Raw genomic sequence first — 25,317 nt, forward strand, 5'->3', positions numbered from 1 at the left:
AGGTATCGAAAGCGTTCGGGTATTATTCAAGCCTTAATCTCACGGCCCTGGCCCGATTGAAAATAAATTCAACGCACATCTGACCGTATCACACATTTAAGGTTCTGAAATAAATTATTTGTATAGGCACGTGTTGGGGGAGGATAAGTGTGGGAGAGATGCTGCACCGAAGCGGATCATCGGTTATGTGTGTCTGTGCAAATAAAAATAGCGATGCACATTTTTAGACTGCACGCTCAGACTCATGTGCATGTACGGTTCGTTTACCGTCTGTGAAAATTTATTATGCACGTTGTTAGAATTCTCGTTTTAGGTAATAGTGATGCAATTACGTTACGAAGTATGCAACAGATTTCTCAGACTGGTGGAAAACAAATCTGTTGGACTGGTCGTTTTCGTCATCAATTGCGTTGATCAGTGATTAAGCATCGCGAGTTTCGAGCAGTTTCGCGAATATTTCGTCTTATTCTCGGTGGTGTATAGTTGGTTATATTTTTCAAATAAATTATTACGATTTGACTTGTGCGTTTCGAAAAAAAACTGAATTCAACGTCAGTTCTATATATGCCTTTAATTACGGTAATCGATGATCACGTATCGTGAAAATTGTGTCTGAGAATTTACTTTTTCGAAGAATGAAAAAGTTTCGTGTGAATAATATAACTGCGATTCAAATTTAAGAACTTTATGCAGCACGGTACATCTATTATGATCCTCAGGGATAAAGTTACACCGTGCATGGAAAAAAATAAAAATATAAAAGAATATGAAAATTTGCAATTCCAGTGTTATTAATAGGGAGAAAAAATCGTACAGATGTTTTTTGACCTTCGGTAAAACCCGCCTCGTAACTGATCTCTCGTGTGCGAGTGTCTGTGGTGTAAAATTCGTATCACGTATAAAGATTGTTAGGAAATATACGGACGTGAAAGATGGATTTGAAAAACGGAAATGATAAATAAATGTTGCGGGAACTCCCGACGAGTACGCAAACTGTACGTATATGTATACATACAGTCGATTCCTATCTAGACATCTGTCTATTTTGCACACGGTTACATTATTTCCGACGAATGACGTCGTATTCCGTGAAACACGTCACGAACAAATGTCGTAAACAGACGTACAAATGTACGTACGTAAGTTCACATATACGCCCGTTACATCCTTCCTGTCCCACACGGCGATCCAAACTTTGCCTTAAATGTTTTTTATCAACCGTGATCCGCACATCGTGCTGTGTAAACAACAATAATAATAACAACCGCCGATATAAATAAAACATTAAAAAATGTAGTCGAGTAAATTAATTTTACGCGAACTTCCTCCGCCGAATTACATCGGTAGATTTATTTCGAAAGCTCGAGAGAAAGAGAGAATAAGATCAATTGTCTCAGCAGAGACGGAGAAGGGATCGAATGACCTTCATCCTTAATCTTCCAAGTGCTATTATTGTTACACAGAGATTCTCGGGGATCGGATTGTGACCGTGAAAAATGCGGGGGCTGTCGAAAGCTCGTTGAAAGTGTGCGAAAAAGCCGAAAATAATGACGTAGATGCGGCCACAGCGCCGAAGGATCACTGGTGCAGGGTTATAATACGTCGGGCATGAGCGAGTGATAATACGGAATCCATTCACAGCGAAAGATTCGGATGTTTTGACCAATCGGCGGGTGTTAGTGGGGGTTGCCATAAATGTCTCGCAGGAATTTTCAAATTTTCCCGCGGCGCGGCAGCACCGAGCGCTGCCTATACTAGTCGAGCTTTTTTCGACGCGGACGCGCAGTGTAAGGTCCAACCCCCGAACCAAACGGTCATCCGAATCTATAGGTAAAAGAATAATCGATCGATCGCTCATCGATCATTCTTCAACTGCAACGATTATAATAATATAATACATAACAAGTTTTTTTGTTTTTTTTCTGCCGAGGAATTTGAAAAACTAAAAACTCGTTTACGTATTTCGCAGTATATTTGTTGTAACGTAGACATTTTTTTAACCGAAATTTTCAAAAGGAAACCAGAGACATACTTCATACTTCCATCGCTAACTGTGAGTGCACGGACTGATTGACCAGAGAAATTTCGGTCCAGCGAGAAAAGCAAAAATTGACACATTGATTCACCACGTTCGTTACTTTGTTCGAAATTTTTTCAACATTTTTAACGCAACGTGGTGCTGAAATTTCGGTTTTTTTTATTTTTTTTTGGTTTTTTTCTCTCTCGTTTCAATATTTCCATCCCACGTTTGTTTTATTATATTTTATACAGCTGTGTGGCATATATTATGTACATAGAGTGTGAATATCTGCAAAATATTTTCGCTGGATGTGATTACCAGGACTTCGTTGTAACAGTATGAAAACTGCACCAAATTGTAACTGATAACAAGTACAATATTTTGAATTGCGATACATTGAGGACTAACCATTTTTTTCACCCTCCAAGCCTCTGCACGTTTCGAACTAAGTTTTCGCTTTTATTTTACTTATATTCATGCTCTATTTAGTATAAACATTTGCCTTGAGTTCTATTTGACGATATTTGCATTGTGTGTGTGTGTGTGTGTGTGTGTGTGTGTGTGTGTGTGTGTGTGTGTGTGTGTGTGTGTGTGTGTGTGTGTTGTTACAATTTTTTTATTCTTGTATTACATATAAGTACGTATACCGTTAAGTCGTGCCGCGTAAAATACTATAAATTTCGATCCAGAGGTAGCGAGAATACGGAATAGGAAAAAGGAAAAAAAATGATATCCGAGAAGACGCGGATGAAAATGTATAAATAAGTTTGTTTTCACAAGTCAAGTCAAGTCCTGCACTTACACCAACTCGCATTCGTCTCGTGATACAATCAAGACGCGGAACAGGAAAAGAAAAAAAAAGTACGAAGACGAATGAGAAAATAGAGAAGTTGAAACGTAGAGGAAAAAATTAACAAAAAGAAAGAAGTTTCGAAAAAAAAATAGTTAAAAAACCAAAGCGTTTCGTACGTGAGAAATTTTCGCGAGAAATGTTCGTGAATAATTGTGTAAATTTCGGGAATCGCGGCGTAAGATAAAACAATACGGTAGAAGGTTTGTCATAATCAATGCCCATTTGTTTAGAGGTTATATAATACATCCGCGTATTTATATTTAAAGCTCGCGTAAAAATAGAGCGCCGAGATTGCTGGCTTACTTTGCCGGACCGAGACGGACCGACACTACTGTCAGCACCGGTGGTCAGCCTCGTGAAAGTAGTACGAACTTATTTGTATCGGACTGAACGAAATAAACGCGTCCTTGTTTTATCACCAGGGGTACGTAATGCGATTTTCGCAACATTATTTCACCCCGATAAACGATCCAATTGATCGATTGCTCAGTGAGCTGATAGCCGGCGGAATAAGCTTTCAAGCAAAAAAGTAGATTTTGTTTCCCCCCCAACTGGTAACCCATATATCATAATCCAAGGTCTGGGAATGAACGATCATACATCGCTTCTGCGATTTTCTAATCGAGGAATGAGTGAACATTCCGCAGTTAATTTCTGTTTCAAAATTTTTTATTCTTCAGAAATTTACTACGAATATGTTCGTCACTGCCTTACATGGAATCGATTACGCGAGCCGAAGTAGTCGAGCCAAATCTGAGGCCACGTGGACCTCGGGCTTACGGCTGCCAAGTATTCGATAACGAATAACAAAGTGTGAGAAACCTGTCGTGACCGTTGTGAAAGAAATTTTTTTAACGTAATGGGGGGTCGAGGAGTATGAGAAAGAGGCGGGGGCAGGGGGGAAGGTGACTATAAAACCAATCCACCCATATTACTCCCCGTGACCGAGATGTATTTCAGTTTTTGGACCTATGCCCCAGATCGTTTCGGTTGACTAGGCCACGCCTATATTTAGAGCACCGTCAATTTACACCCGCGCTCCTGATCTCACCGTGAAGCATTAGCGCTCCAACGTTTTCGAACATTACGCTTAGCGCTACACCGAGAACGAGTTTTTTGTGAAACTCACCGCTTAGCGCCGGCGGATAGGCAACCCGAGCTACGTTTTGTACGGCTAAGCGCCAGAGGTGCAAGCTTTTGTTACCTACTTCACGGCGCTGGGTCGCAAGTTTGACGGAAAACTCGCGATGCATGCGTGACCGGATTTTGAGGGGGAGTTTTTGGGAAATAGAGAGAGACAAGAATCGAGGCCGGATACGGAAGTGAAATGCTGGAAAAAGCGGAACGCGTGGGTCTGCGGGGCGTTATTGGGTCATTATCAGGGAAAGAATGGAGCCGGAGTCGGTCTATCGTTGCGGAAATCGGTCAAAGTCAACGGCGCAAGGGACGTCGGGATTGGATGTCCACCTGTTTCGAACTAAAAATGGCCGCGCCCCGGCCAACCTAAAATTAGACACCCGCGAATCTGGGCCTCTTGCGTCACGCGGCGAATGTTGTTGGCTTAAATATTCACCCCGAATTTATATTTCCCGCCTCGACGTTGAACGGGGAATTATCATCCGGGAACCGGGATTATTACACGGAGAGCCCCGGAAGTACCACAGAAGGTTCTTGCGATACGTCGACTCGCTTCTTTTTCGAGCTTTTTACGAAACGCGACTGCTTTTCCGCATCTCGCGTTATTCGGGCGCCGATGTGTCGCCTCGCGGGGGTTTTGCAAACACGTGAAAATTGAACGGCAATGATCGAGACGGCGGAGAGGATGGCGCTAAAATTAGAGGCTACCCGTTGCGTCAACAAAAATAAAAGGCGACTCTGCTCGTCTACGTCGAGGAGCTGGATTGGCCAGGAAATCGGAGGCATGGCCAATCCGAAAAGCGGTTTTATTCGAGTCGGCTCTAGAACTGTTTAAAATCACATTGTACAGTTATATGTATATCGCGAATATTTCTTACAACGTATTTTTAGAATTACTCACTCGCTCGCTCGCTTGCTCGCTTTCTCTCTCCTGATCTGGGTAAAACGAGATACTCGCGTGCGCACTTCTATCGGCGCGTATTACACGCCGATCAGCGCACGCGCCTGCGCTCTATCCCAAGTACTGGAATCCCGCGTCCCCGTGTTACGCGACTGGAATTATTTTCGTTTGTTTACTTTTTACATTCTCCTTTGATAAGCTCGAATCAAGGCCGACTCGGTGTCGAGTTTTATATTCGCCGTACGAGCAAAGGGAGGGATGGGATATTTTTGAGAACGGATTTTTTCCACCTTTTTCTATCATTTTCGTTTTTGTGTTTACGTACAGTTTTCTCGCTTAGCAAATATAAGCGAGTACGTAACTTCACGTTTTCTAAAAATACGCAAACGCGAGGCAATTGTAACCGAAGCAAGGTTGAGGAAATATATAAACCCTACCTCTGGAATATAAATGTAAACGGCAGCGTTTATGCAATCCTAAACATGAACACGTAATAGTAACAGGAGTTTGAAAAGCGGAAACGTTTGACGCACACGATCGTTAAGAATATTTAAAAATCCGTAACAGGGAATAAATAAATAAAAAATCAGAATCTCCTGAGGGGGTCTTGAATTTTTGCCAATTTTCACATTTCGTACGACATTTACGATCTGCATTTGCATACGTACTACACCTGTTTTTAAATTCCATCCAAACGAATGTTCCAATTTTGTTTTACCTGTTCAACCCCCCAACACTGGAGGCTACGATTATACTTCTTATTTCCAAGAACTAATGCGATCGGTTAAAACTCGCAAGACTTTTCGTTCCCCCGAAAAAAAATGATCGATTAATCAATCGGTGGACATGTTTTTTTGATTGCAGCGAACGAGTGTGGTTAGCAGATCAGTAGAGCGGCAAAATGGACGCGCGATTCAAAAGCAACCTCGATATGATTGGCCGTAATGAGCCGATCACAAAGAAAGCCAAGTTCTGGCAAAGCTACGTACGCGCGCTTAAAGGTATTTCAATCAATCCGGCAGGTTATGTTACCCGAGGCGAGGAAACCCTCGTGAAAATCCGAGCAAAAAAGTATTTTACAAAAATTTCGAACGACGAATAGTTTCCGAGTTACGATAAATTCCACGTCGACCGATCGGCGCAAGCGCAGCGTCACTCGTCGCGCATGCGCAGCGGCGTTGAGTTTCGCGCGCATCTCTGCGTTGATTGGTCAATTTTCAAAATCGAATAACTCTGCGAGTTTTCGTCCCTCGAAGTTGGCGCGAGGAAACTTTGGTCTTGGAATTTCACGGGGAATCTAATTCGAGCCTCGAGGACACCGAATCGCCGAAAAATCTCCAAATTTCTTTATCTCCGATGACAGGAACCGACGACATGAGGGCTCCCGAACACACCCACAGGCCCCGTGGTATCTACCGCTCCGATTTCCCTGAGCTGCATTCCACCTCGTGGCCTTGGGGCAAGTCCATCTACGACGACCCCATCCACGCCGGCGAGCGCATCAACGTGCCTGGTTACAGGTTGGTTTTTTCCCCTCTCATTGTTGTCGTCCGATTCCGCGTCTTCCCTGCCCGCAGTTATCAGCGCGCGTTACAAGGGCCGCCATTTAACAAATTCGAATAATCACTGGAGCGCGATTTTTATTTTTTTTGTCACAGGTACCTTCCCGTTCACCGTGAGATTTACGGCTACTCACCCAGGCAGCTGTACCCCCACCAGTACAAGCCAGTTGAGCGCTATACTCCCGGTACGTACTAAACAGCTATAGAGAAAGAAAAAGATACGAACAAAAAATCCCGTACAGATAGTAACGAATGAAAGAAAGAAAGGAAAGAAAAGAAAGCGGAAGGTATTCTCCCCCACCCCCTCTCCCAGCGAGAGTGAGAATGAAAAACAAATTTTGATATCGAGAAACAAAAAACCAAATAAACAAAAATAATTAATAATATAACAATAATAATAATAACAAGAACAACATCACACGAAACGATCCCTTCGTACGTGCCGTCAAGAAAATAAATCTTCCCACATTTATAACAAACACAACACGCAATAATACAATATTAATAATGCACTCGATCGCGTCCCCGCATCAATCGATTTAATATACTTAATACTTATGCATATATACCATATTCACACGTATGTGTGTATATAATAATACGGGGAAAGCTGTGGTGATGAGCCTTCGTTTTCAAGATCTATTGTCAAACGGGCGTTATTCATCTCTGAATCTTATTGTGAAATACTGTGACGATAATGACGATGTTAATGATGATGATGATAATGATGATAATGATAATGATATAATACGGTATGTGTAAGAATTTTTTCGATAATACAAATGCAAAGTCAGAAGGAAAATAACGCAACCGTAGAAAAGATCTTGCTAACAACCTCCAAGCCTGCAGTCGAAAACCAATACAAATGAATGAAACTAAAAAAAAGTGAAGAAAATTAGATAAAAGAAAATTGTCATCGATAACAACGACGAACGAGTATAATTAATATATATATACGGTATACATTAATTATATACCTGTACCATGTTACATCTAGTCGTACAAATTTGTTATTAATAGTAAAGGTAATAATGTATTATCTGTATAATAATACATGCACACCTATATATTATTAATCAAAACCATCATATCATATAATAAAACTAATATTACTCTCTTTGTATCCAAGTTGTTATATACATATACCATATTTAAATACACGTATATACGAGTTTTAAGTATAATCCATGCGTCAAAAAAAAACCGTAATTTATCTTCTCAATTAGTCTAGAAACAAAAAGAGCAAATAACACAAAATACCATAAAAATACAACTGTCAACATTATTTGCCACAAACGTTATTCAAAAGCATTATGCAGATCCGCGAAAAATTTACCCGATTCGTATGTTTGCCGAAAATTTTCGCGACGTCTTTGGGCAATTATCATATTCTTGGATTATTTTCTTAAAACGATATCTAATAATCAAGTCCTTAAACACGTCTCAGCATGAAACACGATCCTGATTAAAAATTTCGTCTGTGTCGTGCTCGTCCCGAATCACCCGTTGTAAGTAAAGTGTCTTCATCGTTTTTTAGAAAGAGAAAATGAACAAAATTTTATACATATATATATATATTTTTTTTTCCACCCAAAAAAGATGGTTTTTCACTTTGCATGCTTCTGGTTCTGATTTTTACAGGAGCATTTCCGAGCATATGGGTAGTTTTGAGTCGTATGCTAGACTTGAGCGACCTAAAGCGTAAACAGATCGCCCGAAAGTGGGAAATTAAAGAAAGAAATCAAATGAACACTACAGTGAGACATAATATTTATAGAAAGTCACGTTTCACCAGTTTCTAGACATCCCTCTAATAAGTTTTAATGCCCAGCTACGAGATTCCGGAGGTTCTTACAGCCTAGCCGGCTAGTTATAGGATATTGGAGAGAGTCTTTCGAGTACGTCGAAATCACCCGGATGACCGAAATGAAAAACGATCAGATTCGCTGCTCGACTCGAACTTGCGTCGTATTTTTTTTTTTTTTATGGAAAAATTTTCGCAAGTTTCACGGAGCAATTAAGGGGATTTTCTTACAGCTCAAAATCACATCTCTGTTTCCTTTATAGGTACCCGTGATGTTTTCATTTAATTGTGCAATATTTACCGATCGTCATGTTAACTGTGCGTAATGGAATACCATCTGTTTTTTTTTTTGTTGTTCCTACACAACAACCAAACGTATATAATACGTACAACGAAAGAAAAAGGTATTCCAAGGATTTGGATTGAAGATGATACAGTCTCAAGCCACAGGATATATTAAATGCAAAGTAAATTCTGACTAAGGTCAATCAAAGAAGATGATAGAAAAAAAAAAAAAAAAAGAAGAAATTATATATACACCATTCAAAATGACCGCCAGACTTGAAAAAGCTAGAAATTTTAATGAAAAGCTTCGTTTTCTAATTCCGTCTTTCGATTTTTACTTTATTTCTCAGACAGAAATCTTTCGCACTTCATAATTATTGTCGAATAATTTACGTCTGAAGGATAAGGACAAATATCGAAAAAACAAACACTTAATATACGCTCTCTAATAATATATATATATGTAATATGCACGGAAACAGAATTGTTACTAACAAACAAAAATAAACAAAAACAACAACAACAGCAACAAAATTTACTATAAACGGTAAAATTAATTTCAATTAATTCAACCACGATCCAAAAATTTCTGTCTTTTTCAGGATATGGCATGTTTTCTTTAATACCACCCAAATATAAGCTTAAGCTGTCTCCACGACCACCAAATATGTAATTTTTGTTTCTAACAACAACCTGCGGTAAACCGGTAATATAATGACACAATGAATTTTTTTACTTTTCTTTTGGCCCAACAATTTTTACTTCTGCAGCATTTGTACACAAACTTGGCTCAATTTTTTTTCTCACAACATTATACAGAAAATATGAAACAAAAATGATATTTGGAATTCGAATACGCAGAAAAAAACAACACAATGATAATAATTCTGCAAGTATCTTGGGGGCGCATAATTGATTCAGAGATTTTTTTTTCCATTTTTGAGATAAAAAAAAAAAACAAGATATATTTTTTGTTTCTTCATCCCGAGTCCACGGGAAGATATGAAGATTTTTTGACAAGGACATTCTCGAAGGTTAGTATAATACGCTTATAATTTTTATGAAAATGCATTCATACCCGCTTTCTAGAAGCTGACAAATTTTCATTACATATTATAACAAATTTTGCAACTGCGTAGAGGTTTGAAAATTTATTTTGCACTACTTCTCATCTTAAAACACAATGTATATTCACATATTATTTACTTATGCCTCATACATAAAACGGCATAGCAACGCCTTTTTTCCCTGAATATTTTTTCATGAGATGAAAGAAATTATCTTTTGGAAAAATCGCATTTTTTCCCACGCTTAGCAAATTCATACGTTCAGTAATTAAATGCATGTGGAATGTTGCATGGTGTGGTAGAAAAAAAAAAAAAAAAACAAAAATGTCTAAACAAAAGTCCAATTTAAACGCAACGCAATTACTAAAACACTAAAAGAGCGGATTTATTTTGGAAACTGTGAATGAATAAGAGAATTTTTTTGTTTAGAAAAAAAAAAGTTACATCAAATGTTCATCAGGGTTGTGTGTAAACGTCGCCAAATCATTGTTGGAAAAAACGAGTTGTTTTCTTTTCTTCAAAACTAAAAACAGTTAAAAAACATAAAAAAAAAAAAAAAAAATACCACCATGTGCACCAAAATAAGAAATCATTTCGTTTTCGAACACGTAGTTATGTATAATACGTATAATATTTTAACTGTGTTGAAATGTGATTTTCTGTTATCCTGTATAGAAACATATGTGTAATAATTATATGATGCCATTTGTGTAATTCAGAATACACACCATAATAAGGATCACCACGTTGATAAAACACGAATATATGTAATATCGAATGTCTCACGTAAAAATAGAATCAAAGAAGAGCAGGTAAAAGAAATAGAATAATAAAAAAAAAAAAAAAAGAAACGATTTCTTCGTGAAAATTAAACGCATCATCAAAAATAATGAAAAATTCTCTCGGACGCAGCGCGTGCTGAGATTAAAAATTTGAAGCGAAAAATTCAAGAATAACTTTGAAATAAGAAACCAGTACGTTTCTTGACTACATTTTATAAATTTCTTTATTTTTTCCTTTTCTTATACTCGTAAGGCAGAGCTGCGTCTCAGGGGATTGGATATATAAAAGAAAAAACCTTGTGCAAATAAATAAATACATACATAATTAACGACGATAATAAGTACAATAAACGAGAGAAAAAGATCTGTCGAAAAAATAACTCCCATATTCGTAACTCGTCAACTTTATAATAAACTGTGTATCTTACCGATTTTTTTTCTCTTCTTCTCTTGCAAACCAGCGAAAGATTTCGATGCTGACAAGGCTTGGAACGCCCACCTCGACCGTCTTGCCGATATCGATAGAATGTACCCGAGCCCGACACCGCTGCTTCATCGACACAGAAACCGACCCGGATCTCCGATCACGACGAAGCCACTATTCGACATTCACGGTAATTTCAACGATTCTTATTATTGATTTGAATTTCAAGTTAATTTTGAACACTTATGCTAATGAGAAGTCATCCATTATACGACCGAAAGATGCGAGTTTTATATTTATTTTAAGCTTTGCAATTTGATAAACGATGCATAATTGTTTAACTGAATTCACTTTACTCAAAACATTTTTCTACACTTTTTATATAACAGTTTAAAAACCGTTAGAAACGACGATTTTTGCAAAAATTTTTCACAAAATTTATTCTCATACATCAACACGTAGTTCAAATTGGATAATATTAAGAAAAACGTACCGAATTTCAACGGGTTTAAACACGTATTCAATTTATAACTAACGAAATTAATTTCGGACTTAAATAATTTCAATCTTTGCTAGAACTACGTAACAGAATAGAACGTGTCCAAACTTGTACGAAAAGTATTTTTAATGCGTTTGAAATTTTAAGGCTTGAAATGAAGATGAAATCATCATCTTTTCTACCCTTACAGTCGATTATTCGCGACTATGGCCAATTACCGCTAAACAGCGATTACTCAGAAAGTAAACCAAAAATAAAAAAATAAATAAATAAATGAATAAATCGATAAATCAAACAACACCGCAGTCCCTTGAAAACGACCCCTCTTTTCGCCGTCACAGGTCACCTGCTCGATGATTTGGCGAACATCCCGTCGTTCCCGACTCTCTTGCGCAAGAAGCCGATCTGGGATCTGCTTTCGCCATCGCCGGCGGTGCCGATCAGCGCTTTCGCAAGAGACCCGTGGTGGTACCCGAGCTACGCGCCCTACATCCCCAACTACGCGCAATACAGGACTCCGTTCTATCTGAGAGACAGCTACCTGAGCCCAGTGAAGCGTCGCTACCTTTGGAGCCGACACCCCCTCAGGCCTCTGGGTAAGACGCGATTCCCCCTCATCCCACCCTTAAGAACTCACTCGCCGCGTCACTGAAACACAGGCTGCATCGAATGAGCCACGATTTTGCCCATTCGGTTCACAATTACTACTACTAGACTTTTTCCATACTGCTGTTTTCTTTGTTTAATCGTTGGGAGGAGTCATTGGTAGTTTTTTAGATTCAGAATTCCGATCAGGTATTGATGTCGCTTCGTACCGCCATCTTGAATGTATGAGGGAATTTGTTTTTGACAAATAACTCGCCCATTTTCAATCTTTGACTAAAGATTATCTTTTAAACTAAAACTCTAGGGCATATAATCCTTTGATCGATATTTTCTAATGTAAGTCGTAAAGTCAAGAGGGCGGTTGAAACTCCTGCAGAATGTGGTCGAAAGTCTGGATTTAAACTACAAATAAACCTCCCCCCCTCAAAGCCCCATGATCTTACAAAGAAAATTATGGTATCGAATAATTCCAACCTTAAGTTTATACTTCAACCGGGCTAGTCGGGTAGTTCGAAATCTTGAAAATTTCCAGCCAAAACATTCGTTTCCACTCGAATCGACACACTTCGACGACTGGTAACAACTTCAATTGTTATATGTAAGATGCGAAATTGTTTTCGACGCGACCGTCACTTGTTTTTAGTTTTCCGTAGCGCGTGAAGGTGGCGACTAATTCGAATAGACGAACCGCACATACGTTACTCTTACGTTAAACCTGTTAAACATTCGGCCTATCACCCCGAACCGAGCGGCACTCGCGCTATGCGAAATCTCCGAGCACACTGAGAGGTTGAGCTCTGGGCTTTGGGCCGGTGTTGATACCGGACGTAAACATTGTGCCGAGTCTTTCATCGGTCACCGACTCTCGTATTAATATGAATTTATCGCTGGAAAACAGATTTTGCGGTTTATATACCGCTGCCGCGCTGTTCTAATCGTTCTTTTTTCGAAACACATTGCAGACATTCGCTACATGCACACACACATATACATATATGTAATGATTTTTGTTTTTGCTTTCGGTTTTTTAATCAGAGAACGTTCAACGAATTTCTTTGCAGATTTGTCGGAGGACCTTTGTCTATTGCCGATTTGAATTTTTGATACTTCTCTTTTTGAGAAAGAGAAATAAGTGAGCAATGACGATATTTGTGCACGCGAAACTTCACGTATATTTACATATATATACATACGTATATAATCGTTATTTCTGCACTACTTATACAGGTGTAGAGAGATAAATTATCTTTTTGTTTTTTAGAATAGAAATTTTTGGTAGTTTAGTCTAACTATGGACGACAACGTAGTTATTAACGTATACGTGTATACGACATAGGAAAAGCATGCAAGTGGAAATTGAGAGTCTTGCATAAACACGCACAATCATTGATTTTCCTCGACGTAAAATTATTCCACACATTACAATAAACGACTTAAAATACCCAATATAATATACATACTTGAATACAAAATGATAGCCTGCATTGAAATGTGCGTATATATATTATATTACAGGTAATTTCTCGAATTGTACCTATTATTCAAAGCCAAGTCCACGAGTATGCTTTACGGAGCCATGGTACAACCATTGGTAATCAGATGCAACGTGAGGTCAGAGTAATATTCTTACGAACGAACGTTTGTCAATAATCACTTAAAAGACGAATGGAAAAAAATTAAATAAACATTCGTGATGTCATGAGTGAACCCCCTCCTCCCCCCCCCCCCCCCACGCAAACATTTTTTCTCCTATATTTTTCGAGCATAATTTTCTTTACACGTACACGAGATACAGTGAGATTTTATCAACATTTCACGCGACTAACGTGTAATCGAACCTTTTCATATTTACAATCGTACGTCATGTTACAAGAAAGCAAAAAAATTCAATTTTTACACGTGCACGTACGGTTTTTGAAAATTTCCAACATTTTTGTATTTTCTTCTTTTTCATACAATCCATTTTTCAACTCGTTCTCTGTATAACGTGATGGTTGTGTGCAGCTTTCATGCTTTACAACTAAGCGAATGAATTTGAAGTAAACAAAAAAAAAAAAAAAACGATATGAATAATCCGAATAATCTATGATTAATAAACGCGCTCGAAACCTGGAATGCTACAGTTATCACTTCCTGAATGATATTAATATTATTAGCCAAATTATCCAAAGCCCCGTGATGAAAAAATAATAAACACAATCGAATTACTTTCTTTCTTTTATTTTTTTTTTTTTGTCAACGTTATTGTGTAATTCAAAAAATTAACTCCAGATTTCACGTTTTCAGCTGCCGCCTTCTAAGGGACTTCACTTCGCCGCCCAAGAAGTAACGAGCGAAATTGACGAAAAAAAGAATAATTTCGAATTGAAAGTGGATAAAACAAAAATAAATAAAAACGAAAAAAAAAAAATAAAACAAAACACAAAAAAAAAAATATTTAAATTATTCACGTTATCATCGCCCGCACAAAATTTGATCTTCAGAAGTCTGACTCACCCCCCGGAATTTTATTTATTATAACATTTTTTCGGTTATTATTTACTGCCTGCAGAGTATTCTTAAAAGGCTTACTACTACTACTACTACTACTACTACTACTACTACTACTACTACCGATACTACTACTACTACTACTACTACTACTACTACTATCATTATTATTTCAACGATATTATATCAATAAATAAACATATTTACTAAAAGTCAAAAATGTTTCCTTTCACTTTCATCAATCCATGATATATGTACATAATGTGATTTTTTGTAGAAAATTTGTTCATTCAAACAAGACAGAAAGTATAACTTGCAAAGTTATACGAATGGAAAATTTCAACTTGGCGGTAAGTCGCGGAGAGAAAATTAATTAAGAAGATGAAGTAGCAAGAGAAAAAAGAAACTTTGATATCTGATAAGAATATAACATTATGAAACAATACGCATGATGTTTATTTTTCTTTTGAAATTTTTTACATCGTATTTAGATGTCGTAATTTCCATGTTGCAATTTACCAAAAACTGCTAGGGCATGTAGATACATATTTCAGAAAACTTGTATTCGTCTTTCATTATTATCTTCGTTTTAGTTTTATACTTTACTTATTTTTATTCATTTTTTTCTACATTTTAAGTGCAAGGCATAATTTTTCAAACGTTAAATTGCAACAGAAAAATCATTTACAAATAATATATAACATGTATTTCTTAATATAATTATAATGTATGTTTAATAGGTATATCGTACCTTAAGGGAAAAAAACATTTCAACCGTTCATTTAAGGGGTTGTGTGCTGAAAAGAAAAAGGCAAGAGAATTGAAAAAACAAAGTAATTAATCAATTCAAATCAGAATAGAGAATAATAATAACCGATATTCCCACATGGGAGATTTTAGTGAAAATAAATAGATATATATGATTCTTCGTTATTAACGCTCAATAATTCGTGCGTTAATTTTATAACCTTTATCTTAAGTTTTATTCTGCTCCAATAAACGCAGATACGTAGGATATAGTGCGACGAAGTATATTTCGGGTATTTACCTTAACTTTGTACAATAGAGCAATGGGAAAAATTCCCTCAACATTTATCATGTGACATAGTTATTCCATTGGTTTCAAGATAGCTTTCAACGGAACATACCGATTAATTTACATAGCTTGTTTCATCTTTTACTTTATTCATTTTGTCTCTTAGTAATGATTTAAATCCCCTTAAAATACACGTCGAATAAAGGCGTATTTAGTTGTAGAAGCATCATCTTAGAGTCATTAAAATACTGGGGCTTTTTTTCATTTTTATAAATTTGTTGTTTTTTTTCCGTTCTTTTTCTTGTATTTGTTTCTCATTTGTGGTCTTAAATGCATATATGTATATACATATATATATATACACACATGTATATTTATGATATATATTTATGTTATATTAATAATAATAATAATGTATGTGTGTAACTGAAAACTATTCATATTCAAAAGAATTTTTTTCTTTTTCCCTATTACAGTATCGTAGTACATATTACCCGACTATTTTTATGTAAGCATTGTGTCCTCTATGTTATACGCGGTTCAATTCGACAGCTATTACACTGAATATTCTTTTTTCTGCCTCAGCCCGTAAATTGTAGGATACAATGCTACGTTCGAAAATAAATAAGCGATTAAGAAAAGATGATTTCCGACGGTAATAATAATTAAAATAATAATAACAATAATAATAATAATGATAACATTATTAATAACAATGATGACGATGATAATGATGATAATAATAACAATAATTTACACGAAGGTATAGTTGTATGTATGGCGTTCCTTGTGTATGCTGAGTGTTTATCAATAATTAAGTTAGGACGAGGCAAAAAAAAAAAAAATATATATATATATAAACCTGCCTGTCGAAATTGAACGAACAAATAGTAATAATAAATAATTAGGAGTAAAAATGCTGCTAAACGCAAAAATGAGTGAAATAGAAAAGGATCGATCATCATGTAAGAGAAAATGAATAACTGTTACTGAGAATGGTAGCAAGGAGTATATGAAGTACATATGCTATTTTTTAGTGCTTATGTTGACGGAACTCGCTTATTTTGTTCACCTTATAAACAAATTGGGCAGTCGATAAAGTGACTTTTTCTAACTTGAGGAACAAAAAAAAAAATGTATATATTGATCGATATTTTATACAAAGAAGCATCCTGCGATAATAGTGTAATTGAGATGTAATAAGGAAGATGTCGTTTCCCGTTTTAAGTATTCAAGTTTTCTGTTTATTTTTTTTTTTCATTTTATTTCGTTTCATTTTGAATTATGAGTTTTTAGTTAGTGTACATACTGTAGTGACACGTTCCACAGCTGAAACATATAGAAAAATAAAATCAAGTCCAATATTCTACGGATTTCGGTCAACTTTTACTCACATTGTTGGTATGATTTAGGATTTAAGCAGGTTAAATGTCTCTGGCATCTTCAGGACTCAGTATGGCTGATTAATTTTGGATTTAAAAGAGGTAATGTTATTTTATAAACTAAAGCAAAGCGAGATCAATGCACGGAAAAGTTAACTGAAAACGTCCGACGTCGTCGTTCAATGTAAGTTAAAGCTCCTCCCATCTATTTATATACTTTTCTTCAAATCGTTCACCGCAGTGATTCATGAGTCGTGATTATCGTCTACAACTGCCACTGATTCAATTATTAACAATAATTTAATAAATATAATCTGATTTGTTTAATTATAATTGTAGAGACTAGGTTACTTCCTTCAATATGTGTCACTGAACCCTTGCCTCCTTTCCGGCGTTATATATTTTCAGTAAAACGCGTTATTCATTGAAAGGCGATGAAAATTCTACCAGCTGAAAAATAGCTAAAGATCAAAAGAGAACTTATGGCAGGTCTCTCAGTGGAGTTTAACTTTTCTTCGTTTTCTTTTAAATTTTTTTGCAAATCGAGTCTAAGACGTTTAGGAGGCCTGTTGCAGTGTTCTATATTCACAGGGATCGATTTTATCATGTGACGTAAGTATTCACAGTATTTGCATCGTAAATCATTCAGTCTGAATAGATAAAAAATTAGATATTTATTAATATACTTGTTTGTTTTTTTCTCTCTCTCTCTATAATCATCTTACCTAGAACGAAAGTGTTTGCTGCTACGCGGGATCAGCGAAAGGTGGTCATTTCTTTTTTGTTGGATTCCTCTGCGGCGTAGATGGCCTGCCACCTTGCGCAGTCATTCCACTGTACTGGTATTTTGCTTTTTTTTCAGAAGGCTTCAGGATCTGTTTTGATTTTAAATCGAACAATGTAGAAAAGGGGCATCAAAGTAATCGGTCATCTTCGCTGGTGAATAAGAAACGAAAAGTGAAGATTACCTGAAAACTGCACATCAGAGTTTCGTCGACGCTCATCATTCCGCCGGCGTTGTCGAATTCCCCGCAGTAATTCGGAGCTGAGAAAAGTGTGACGAGCTGCCTTTTAGCAAAAAATTCGTAACCATCTTCGACGACCTGGTGAGCTCTGCATATGAGATCCATATCATGTCGACTTAGGAATTTGGAAACTACGTCAGGTCCGAATGTGAAAGATACGCCTCTGTCATTCTCGCCCCATCCCTGCGGGAGAGAAAAACAGCCTCACATTACATCGCATTGTAAAATCTTGCTGGACGCAGCTCAGAATCAACATTGTAGGCGTGTTTAGACAGTCGTGTGCTGTACACCGTTGCTTCGAACCATCTGATAAGTTATTACACAACGATATAAATAGAGACAGGTAACACGCTGTATCCTGCTACACCCGGCGTATTCTAATACATTTTATACACACCTGAACATCTTTGTCGGGGTCAGACCAAAGGAGATCGCATAAAAGTCCTGTATCTGGAACATCGGTTGGACGCATGATTCTTCTGATTTGCTCCATTCCCTGTAAAACCAATGTTACTCGTTACGTTTAATCATTTGATGTAATTTTTGTTTTTGCATCTAACTTTTCCTGAAAAGTGTTCAAACTTTTCTCAAAAATACGAATTAAATAATCACCTGGAGATCAGGACTGAGTCCGCCGTGGCAGCAGAATATCTTTTCATCGATAATAGCGGCGATGGGTAAGCAGTTGAAGCAATCGGTAAAGGTTTTCCACAGTTTTATATTATATCTGCGTTTACATTCGTCGTAAAATCCGTATATCCTGTTTATGCTGGCGCATTCGTGGTTTCCTCTTAGCAAGAAGAAGTTTTCTGGGTATTTGATCTTGTAGGCGAGTAACAGGCATATCGTTTCCAGAGACTGTTTGCCTCTGTCGACGTAGTCACCTAGAAAGAGATAGTTTGCCTCTGGAGGAAATCCGCCGTACTCAAATAGCCGCAGCAGGTCTGTGTACTGGCCGTGAATATCGCCGCATATTTTAAGCGGTGCTTCGAGCTCCAGTAGTATCGGCTGCTGAAGGAATATCTCCCGCGATTTCAGACAGAGGCCTCTCACTTCGGCCTCTGTCATTACCACCGATTTCCCAGGTCGACATCCTCGCACTGTGTCCAAAATTTTCGAGTTTATAGTCAGCGGTATTCGCTAGTAGAGTCATAACATCGAGGCAGATTTATTTTTTCAACATCAGCTTTGCAAGTTTAACAATGAATGAATTATGATTTCATAGAACGTTGATGCTCTCTACTATGATATAAATTGTACGGCTTTAATAGTTTGTTGTGCCGAAAACTAACTTTTTACAAAATGCTACGCTAAAAGGGTTAATTTAATCAAATCTTTTTTTGGGATCTTTATTTTCTACGATGTATAACTACGTTACTATCTATCTATACAGTTTGGTAATTTACAACTATACAGTACCGTTGTGTTTATACTGGAACGACGATAGAGAAAGGAAATCAAAAAGTAATTATGCAAAAGTGTGGTGACATTCTGCCAAGAGATGTTGCTAAAAGTATTTCAAGATCAGGGGGGAGTGCTGGAATACTACCCACAAGTTAAGTGACCAAATATTCTGTTACCTACGTAATAAAAAGAAAAGAAAATTCTCTGTGCTTTATTATACAAGCTAGAAATGACTGTCGGATATTGTGTTACAGTTAGTTACTTTTCGAAGAATAAGCAACTAGTTGATCGCCGTCGTTAAAGAATATCTTCAAAACAAAATGAAGAAACAAAATTTAACGAAGCAAAGTTTAGATGGACTGTATTTACAGTGACGTAATGAAAATAAAGCAGATGTTCTCCAGCTTGGTAGTGTTAATTTGTTATTTATAGACGACTTTGAAGGCCTGTGCAGTGTAGTTGGATCACTTTTGCATGACGATGACTGTAACTATTACGAAATAAAATGTATAGATAGGTCGTCGTATCACCAATGACACTACATCCTGTACTTATTGGATAGAATAATGCGAACAGCGGATAAAAGTCTAGTCTTTTTGTTTTCCTGTCATGTTGCAATGAAAATTTACCGCACTTAGCAAGTTCTCTGTTATGCAGAGCTCGAGTTCTTACCTATTGTTTTTTTTTTCTTCTTTGTTAAATGTTAGAAGGACTACATCTGATGGTAATTGTCAATAGAAAGAAAACGTAACTAGCAATTTATGTATATAGAAAAGACATGCGCCTAGCAACAAAGATAAAAATGATAATTAACAGAGCGACGGCAAGATATTGAAAGAAATATACTGCTGAAGTTGACTAAAATGAATGTCGCAAGACAAGAACGTACAAACATAGTTCTAGATTTAGTTCCCCTTGGTGATGACGAATTTAATTTGAAGCCTAAGTCTAATCCGAGCAAAGCCACGTGGTGTTTGGAGTATAAAATCTATATTTAGCAAATCTTGCAAGGTAAACAATATTGCTGGAAGTGGTATGGAACTTTGTTCTCAAGACGAGCGTTTCACTGTGTAAGGTTTGTGTGAGCTCGACCGTGTGTATCGAAATACGAGATTGATACATGAAGAAAAGGGAGGATTGGTGCTGATGTTGCATTCAATAGTGTGAGAACGCAAACTGATAGATATATCGATAACAATTAATGTGGATGCATTTGGTAAATGGTAACGGTGAAATAAAAAAGAAAAAATTAACAATGAGAAAAAATTTTTTTTAATATATTAATAAATTGGCATACCGACAAAGTCTGAGGTAAAAATGTCTTTAAGTTTAGCCTTTTTCTGAACCTGTTCTTTCTGCGTTTGATATACTTTACCGCAAAAGATCATCCCCACAAATACGGTTAGCATGAGAAAAAAAACAGAAAATTTTACGAAAACAAATAAAAAATCAATATACGATGTGTCCATACCGACAAACGGTGTCCGTTAAGACAACAATTAGTCGTTTATTTCCAATTTTTCTCTGTTATAGGAAACAGCTGACAAGTGTGGAGTGAGCCAACGACGTTTCTTTCATAATAATGTACGAATAGACTGAGAAATAGTAGCGGTAATGTGGGAAGAAAAAGAGAAGAGATAAGAGAGTATAGGAAAGAAGTGATATTTTTCATTGCTAGTATAGAAAACACACTAGACAGCACATAATTGGTTTACGATTATAACGTGAAATATCATGGGAAATAAAGGCTCGGCGTATGTTAGTAAAGAGATGCGATAAACGGTATTACTTTGGCCATGACATCCGTATCGTTATATTATATTTTAGACGTACCTTCAAGCAATCTCTGTATCAGATTGTCGATATCCAAGTCCGCATCCGCCATTTTTTCTGCACTACTCTAGGTCCCAACTCCTAGGAAGTCGTTTGTCGGAACAAGTAGATCTATAGTTCCTTGTTTCCACTAGGCGCTTCGCCCTGGAGGCTTGACCCTCGACCACACACTACAATCACAAGCACTCACCAGATGCCGCTAACTTCTTTTTCTTGACCTTGCGATATACGCGCGTTCCGAAATCTTCACTCGGCCTAATCCCGACGCAACGTGTGTTCCGAAACCGAGGTTACTGACTGCCGATACTGGGTCCTGATTCTGACATTTTTCACTCGTGAAAACCACGGTCTGTATGTAAAACCGTGGTGAAAACTATTATAAGCGCCATCTACACATGTATACACATTTTCAATGGCGCGTATGCTATCCAGTACTCCACTACGGTATATTTAAATTTATCACATCACGCAGTTCCGTCTGCCAGATTCTACCTAACATTCTCTAATTTTGCTTTATAATTCGTCTCTATAATTCTTCTGTATGATTATTTCATGGTCAATAGACCGATACCATAGTGTTCTGTAAGCCACGCGTAATTTCGGATCGCACCGCTTCAATTTTGTTTATTATGCCTCGATGGCTGGGAACGCATGACCACGGACATATACCTATATGTCGATGCGCATGACTTTGATTTTGTTTATTAAACCTAAGTTGGTAGCACTGAAATTCGCGACCGCGGCTTTGCGGTTGTGAGATATGCGGTGAGATTATACAGTAGGACCCGAACGTGGAATACGGGTAGAAATCGGGTGGGATTAAGAAAGGAGGACGGTAGCTAAAGTCGAGCGGGTTTCGTTAAAATTCTTATGACCACGTTTGCCGGGTGAAAATATGTCTGACTCTTCTGAAGAAGAAGAAATATCGAGCACCTGGGTTTTCTACAGGGACAGAAATGAATGGAAGGACGTTACGCCTGTTCCACAGGATGATGGACCTCACCCAATTGTCGCGATTGCCTATTCCGAAACATGTAAGATATTTAAATATTCAATTCGTTCAATTGTTTCGTCAATTATTTCTTGGTAGTTTATGCGTCAGATTCGAATCACGAAACTTTCAGAATATAACCGATCAGGTGGGTCCACAATGTGGATGTAACCTATTATAATTTAGCTTATAAACAGTTGAGATCAACGCAAAATCGACGATGTGAATCATTGCAAATTTCGATTTGAATTGATAAAAACTATCAAGTTTCAAACCGTTTTCACAGTCAAAGATGCATACGATTACTTCAGAGCCATTCTGAAGTCTGGCGAAAAGTCTGAGCGAGCTCTGAACTTAACGGGGGACTGCATAACGCTGAATTCAGCAAATTATACGGTATGGCAGTACAGGAGAGAGATATTGAAAGCACTGGACAAGAACCTCTGGAACGAACTCAAGTATATAGAAACAATGATTAGAAGAACTCCAAAAAACTACCAAGTATGGCATCACCGGAGGGTAATCGTGGAATGGCTCCAAGATCCAAGCTTGGACTTAGCTCTGACTGAAAATGTACTGAAAAAGGATGCGAAGAATTATCATGCGTGGCAGCATCGCCAATGGATTATAAAAACTTTTAAGCAAGTATTTTTTACGAATTTATTTTTCGTAGCGTAAGTAGTATTCTGTTCAAGCACAAAAAATTGCTTACTAGAGTAATAAACGTGCATATTCAATTGCCAGTTTGTTTGACGGAGAGTTGGAATATGTTGAGCAACTGCTGGACGCCGACGTGAGAAATAATTCTGCTTGGAATCAACGCTACTTTGTCTTGAATAATACAACAAAGTTTGAGCCGCATGTTATTGAACGAGAAGTTGATTATACTTTGAAGAAAATCGAGCTTGTCAAGGGGAATGAAAGTGCATGGAATTATCTTAGAGGGTTCGTATCTGTAGCCAAAAAAATATAGTCACATTAATTTACATATTTCTGGTAATGAGGAAAGAAAAAAATTCACTTGTAATGTGACAGTTCATGCAAGTATTGATTGCGAACTACCAAGCGCCAAGTAAAATTTTGACATTGCTTATTTTCTCGCCTTTTTTCTCATTAGCATCTTGCAGCACGATGGTGAAGGCGGACTCGGGCGAAATAAAAAAGTCCTCGAGAGTTGCGAAGCATTGTATGCAGGAGGCTCGCGGAGCATACATCTGCTAGCCTGCATGATAGACATTTGCCAGGAGAGACACGGCGCTGACATAGAACCAGAATCACCATTCACTATTGAACGTGCGCTTGCAGTAAGCAACAGCATTCTTCCTTCGCCTGACAAATATCTTTCACGAATAATCTAAATGAATAAAACTCGATCTCAGTATTCTAAATGCTTACTTGCACTTGACTTTTTCCCGTATCTTTTAGCTGTGCAAAGAACTGGCGGAGGAACACGACAAAATAAGAAGGAGATACTGGGAGTATATAAGTCAGCAACTGCAAAAACTGTCCAACAGCGCTTCGCAGGACGGGCAACGCGTCTTATGTACGTGAAACTCCTTACTTTTGAATCAGGGTACTGTGTATTCTAGTACTGATTCAAAACAAAGATTAATTAACACGGTGTCACATGAATTCGCACACTTGATATCACAGTACGACGGCGCTGCTGTGACGACGTAATTTTAGCTGAAATCAATTCGATACGCCATCTTATTGACAGTGAAATTTTTGCGCTCTGTACTTAACAAACAAGTTGATGTTGACCGCGAAATTTCGTACCTTGTTCATTAGAATTTCTTGTCTGGTTTGACGGCAATTACGACGAGACAATGCAGCGCCGCTATTAATGACTGAGAAATCGTTCCGAGGCTTATTTAAATTTTCGTCATCAATCCACATTTTATGTATGTACATAAATAAACTAGATATTTAATGAAACAACTTACTTGTCAATCGAGCCTTATACGTCGTTTCCTTCTTACCCAGCAGTTAATCCAAGTAAAACAATAAACTAGTCGTACTTTGACCGGATCAATGATCCGTAGAAAATAGAGGGTCGGATGAAACGGTAATTACTTATTTATTTATAAAACAGTTACATATTCCCAGATATAATACAATTTTTAATAATAATTAACGTTGGCTAGGCTTGGGCTTGACTGTAGGTACTTCTTGGTTTAATAACACAACGCGTTTAATCTCGTGGAACGTGAACGAAACAAATATCAATACTTTCAACAAAATCCATTCAGCCGCTTCGGTCGGATTCGTGAGCATATTCTCGTACTTTAATTTTAATATTTAAAATAAATGTTTCTTTTAGTACGTTAACAACCTAATAACGGTACTTAAAAACTTGAACCTAACAGCTAAACGCGGTTACACCGCGATATGGTATTTTTTTAGAGCATTTTAGGATACAGGGTACCTATAGGTCTGCATACAACTATATCGGTCGTTTCGCACTTAAGCTACAATTCCGTACGTTCAGGTAATTTGGCAAACCTTTCATGCAGCGGGTCTCATCCTGCTATGTCCACTGATAAATGGAGAGTTTGAAGTTTTATCGGATTATATTACAAAAATTTGAATATCGATAATTTAAACCGGATGAAAGCGTTGGCTCGATCTCGACCTGGGTATACGTAGCCTAAACATTTAACAACCAACATCCAAACAATTATTTTACACACTCGTTCCGATTGGTGGCAAAAACACATATCTATTTGCAATGCTAGAATTTGCAAATTCTATTCCGTATTCCACTCGTTCGAAGTTAATCAAATCCGATTAAAACAGTAAAAGGAAAAAAAGGTCCAAATGTTTAATTAGCTGATGATTATACCAAGCAAATTGTATACGGATTCGTAAACCCTATGATTTTAAATGATTTCAGATTGAAGAACGTAAAAAAAATCGCGGAAAGGATAAATTTCAATTTGTTTCAATAAGTTCTGATCTGAAATTACCAAACAACGGACTGATCGGTCCATTTGTTGATTACCGAGGTGCGTTAATTAAATTAGAGAAATTTCGTCACCTTTGCAATTAGAAATGTGTTACCCGTTCCAACGTGACGTCAAGATTAAAGCTATGAAACACGTAGTCTTGCCACGATATATACATATACACTTGATTTACACTGAAAATATATCGTCATGTAAGTTTCGCTTTTAAAATCCATATATATATATATATATTTAATATTTAACCATT

General features: G+C 37.2%; 3 protein-coding genes across 7 annotated transcripts; 2 read left to right on the top strand and 1 right to left on the bottom strand.

Annotated features, from left to right (window-relative positions):
* Positions 1 to 1,671: 1,671 nt before the first annotated feature.
* On the top strand, positions 1,672 to 14,390 carry Mf (myofilin). Of its 2 annotated transcripts, XM_046632674.2 has the most exons (8): positions 1,672 to 1,830; positions 5,776 to 5,912; positions 6,275 to 6,431; positions 6,570 to 6,658; positions 10,873 to 11,025; positions 11,676 to 11,930; positions 13,456 to 13,551; positions 14,227 to 14,390. In XM_046632674.2, exons 2-7 carry the CDS (start codon positions 5,813 to 5,815, stop codon positions 13,533 to 13,535), a joined length of 834 nt encoding a protein of 277 aa, XP_046488630.1. In that variant the 5' UTR covers positions 1,672 to 1,830; positions 5,776 to 5,812; the 3' UTR covers positions 13,536 to 13,551; positions 14,227 to 14,390. The 2 variants fall into 2 exon arrangements, with proteins under 2 accessions (XP_046488630.1, XP_046488631.1); XM_046632675.2 differs by lacking the exon at positions 13,456 to 13,551.
* Positions 14,391 to 16,639: 2,249 nt separating this feature from the next.
* On the bottom strand, positions 16,640 to 21,368 carry LOC124222074 (serine/threonine-protein phosphatase PP1-beta catalytic subunit). Of its 4 annotated transcripts, none has more exons than XM_046632662.2 (7): positions 21,111 to 21,368; positions 20,575 to 20,646; positions 18,486 to 18,973; positions 18,271 to 18,369; positions 17,817 to 18,056; positions 17,574 to 17,723; positions 16,640 to 17,498 (listed from the first exon to the last, which is right to left on the bottom strand). In XM_046632662.2, exons 1-6 carry the CDS (start codon positions 21,160 to 21,162, stop codon positions 17,619 to 17,621), a joined length of 1,056 nt encoding a protein of 351 aa, XP_046488618.1. In that variant the 5' UTR covers positions 21,163 to 21,368; the 3' UTR covers positions 16,640 to 17,498; positions 17,574 to 17,618. The 4 variants fall into 4 exon arrangements, with proteins under 4 accessions (XP_046488618.1, XP_046488619.1, XP_046488617.1 ...); XM_046632663.2 differs by having other exon boundaries at positions 16,640 to 16,795; positions 21,111 to 21,367; XM_046632661.2 differs by having other exon boundaries at positions 16,640 to 17,723; positions 21,111 to 21,367.
* Positions 21,369 to 21,613: 245 nt separating this feature from the next.
* Positions 21,614 to 24,801, top strand: Fnta (farnesyl transferase alpha). Its single transcript, XM_046632667.2, has 5 exons — positions 21,614 to 22,144; positions 22,388 to 22,742; positions 22,846 to 23,046; positions 23,219 to 23,405; positions 23,527 to 24,801. The coding sequence occupies exons 1-5, from the start codon at positions 22,006 to 22,008 to the stop codon at positions 23,650 to 23,652; spliced, it is 1,008 nt and encodes a 335-aa protein (XP_046488623.1). The 5' UTR covers positions 21,614 to 22,005; the 3' UTR covers positions 23,653 to 24,801.
* The last annotated feature ends 516 nt before the right edge of the window (positions 24,802 to 25,317 follow it).

Source organism: Neodiprion pinetum, chromosome 6, assembly GCF_021155775.2.
Source record: "Neodiprion pinetum isolate iyNeoPine1 chromosome 6, iyNeoPine1.2, whole genome shotgun sequence".
Classification (NCBI taxonomy): Eukaryota; Metazoa; Arthropoda; class Insecta; order Hymenoptera; family Diprionidae; genus Neodiprion; species Neodiprion pinetum.

Bases quoted from the DNA above. Each gene is read 5' to 3' on its own strand.
- Mf (XM_046632674.2), top strand. From the start codon at position 5,813: ATGGACGCGCGATTCAAAAGCAACCTCGATATGATTGGCCGTAATGAG. The intron at 5,913-6,274 runs GTATTTCAATCA...CTCCGATGACAG, and splicing joins CTACGTACGCGCGCTTAAAG to GAACCGACGACATGAGGGCT. The intron at 6,432-6,569 runs GTTGGTTTTTTC...TTTTTGTCACAG, and splicing joins ATCAACGTGCCTGGTTACAG to GTACCTTCCCGTTCACCGTG.
- LOC124222074 (XM_046632662.2), bottom strand. From the start codon at position 21,162: ATGGCGGATGCGGACTTGGATATCGACAATCTGATACAGAGATTGCTT. The intron at 18,370-18,485 runs GTGATTATTTAA...TTGGTTTTACAG, and splicing joins GACTCAGTCCTGATCTCCAG to GGAATGGAGCAAATCAGAAG. The intron at 17,724-17,816 runs GTAATCTTCACT...AAATCAAAACAG, and splicing joins CTCTGATGTGCAGTTTTCAG to ATCCTGAAGCCTTCTGAAAA.
- Fnta (XM_046632667.2), top strand. From the start codon at position 22,006: ATGTCTGACTCTTCTGAAGAAGAAGAAATATCGAGCACCTGGGTTTTC. The intron at 22,743-22,845 runs GCAAGTATTTTT...TTCAATTGCCAG, and splicing joins TGGATTATAAAAACTTTTAA to TTTGTTTGACGGAGAGTTGG. The intron at 23,047-23,218 runs GTTCGTATCTGT...TTTTCTCATTAG, and splicing joins GCATGGAATTATCTTAGAGG to CATCTTGCAGCACGATGGTG.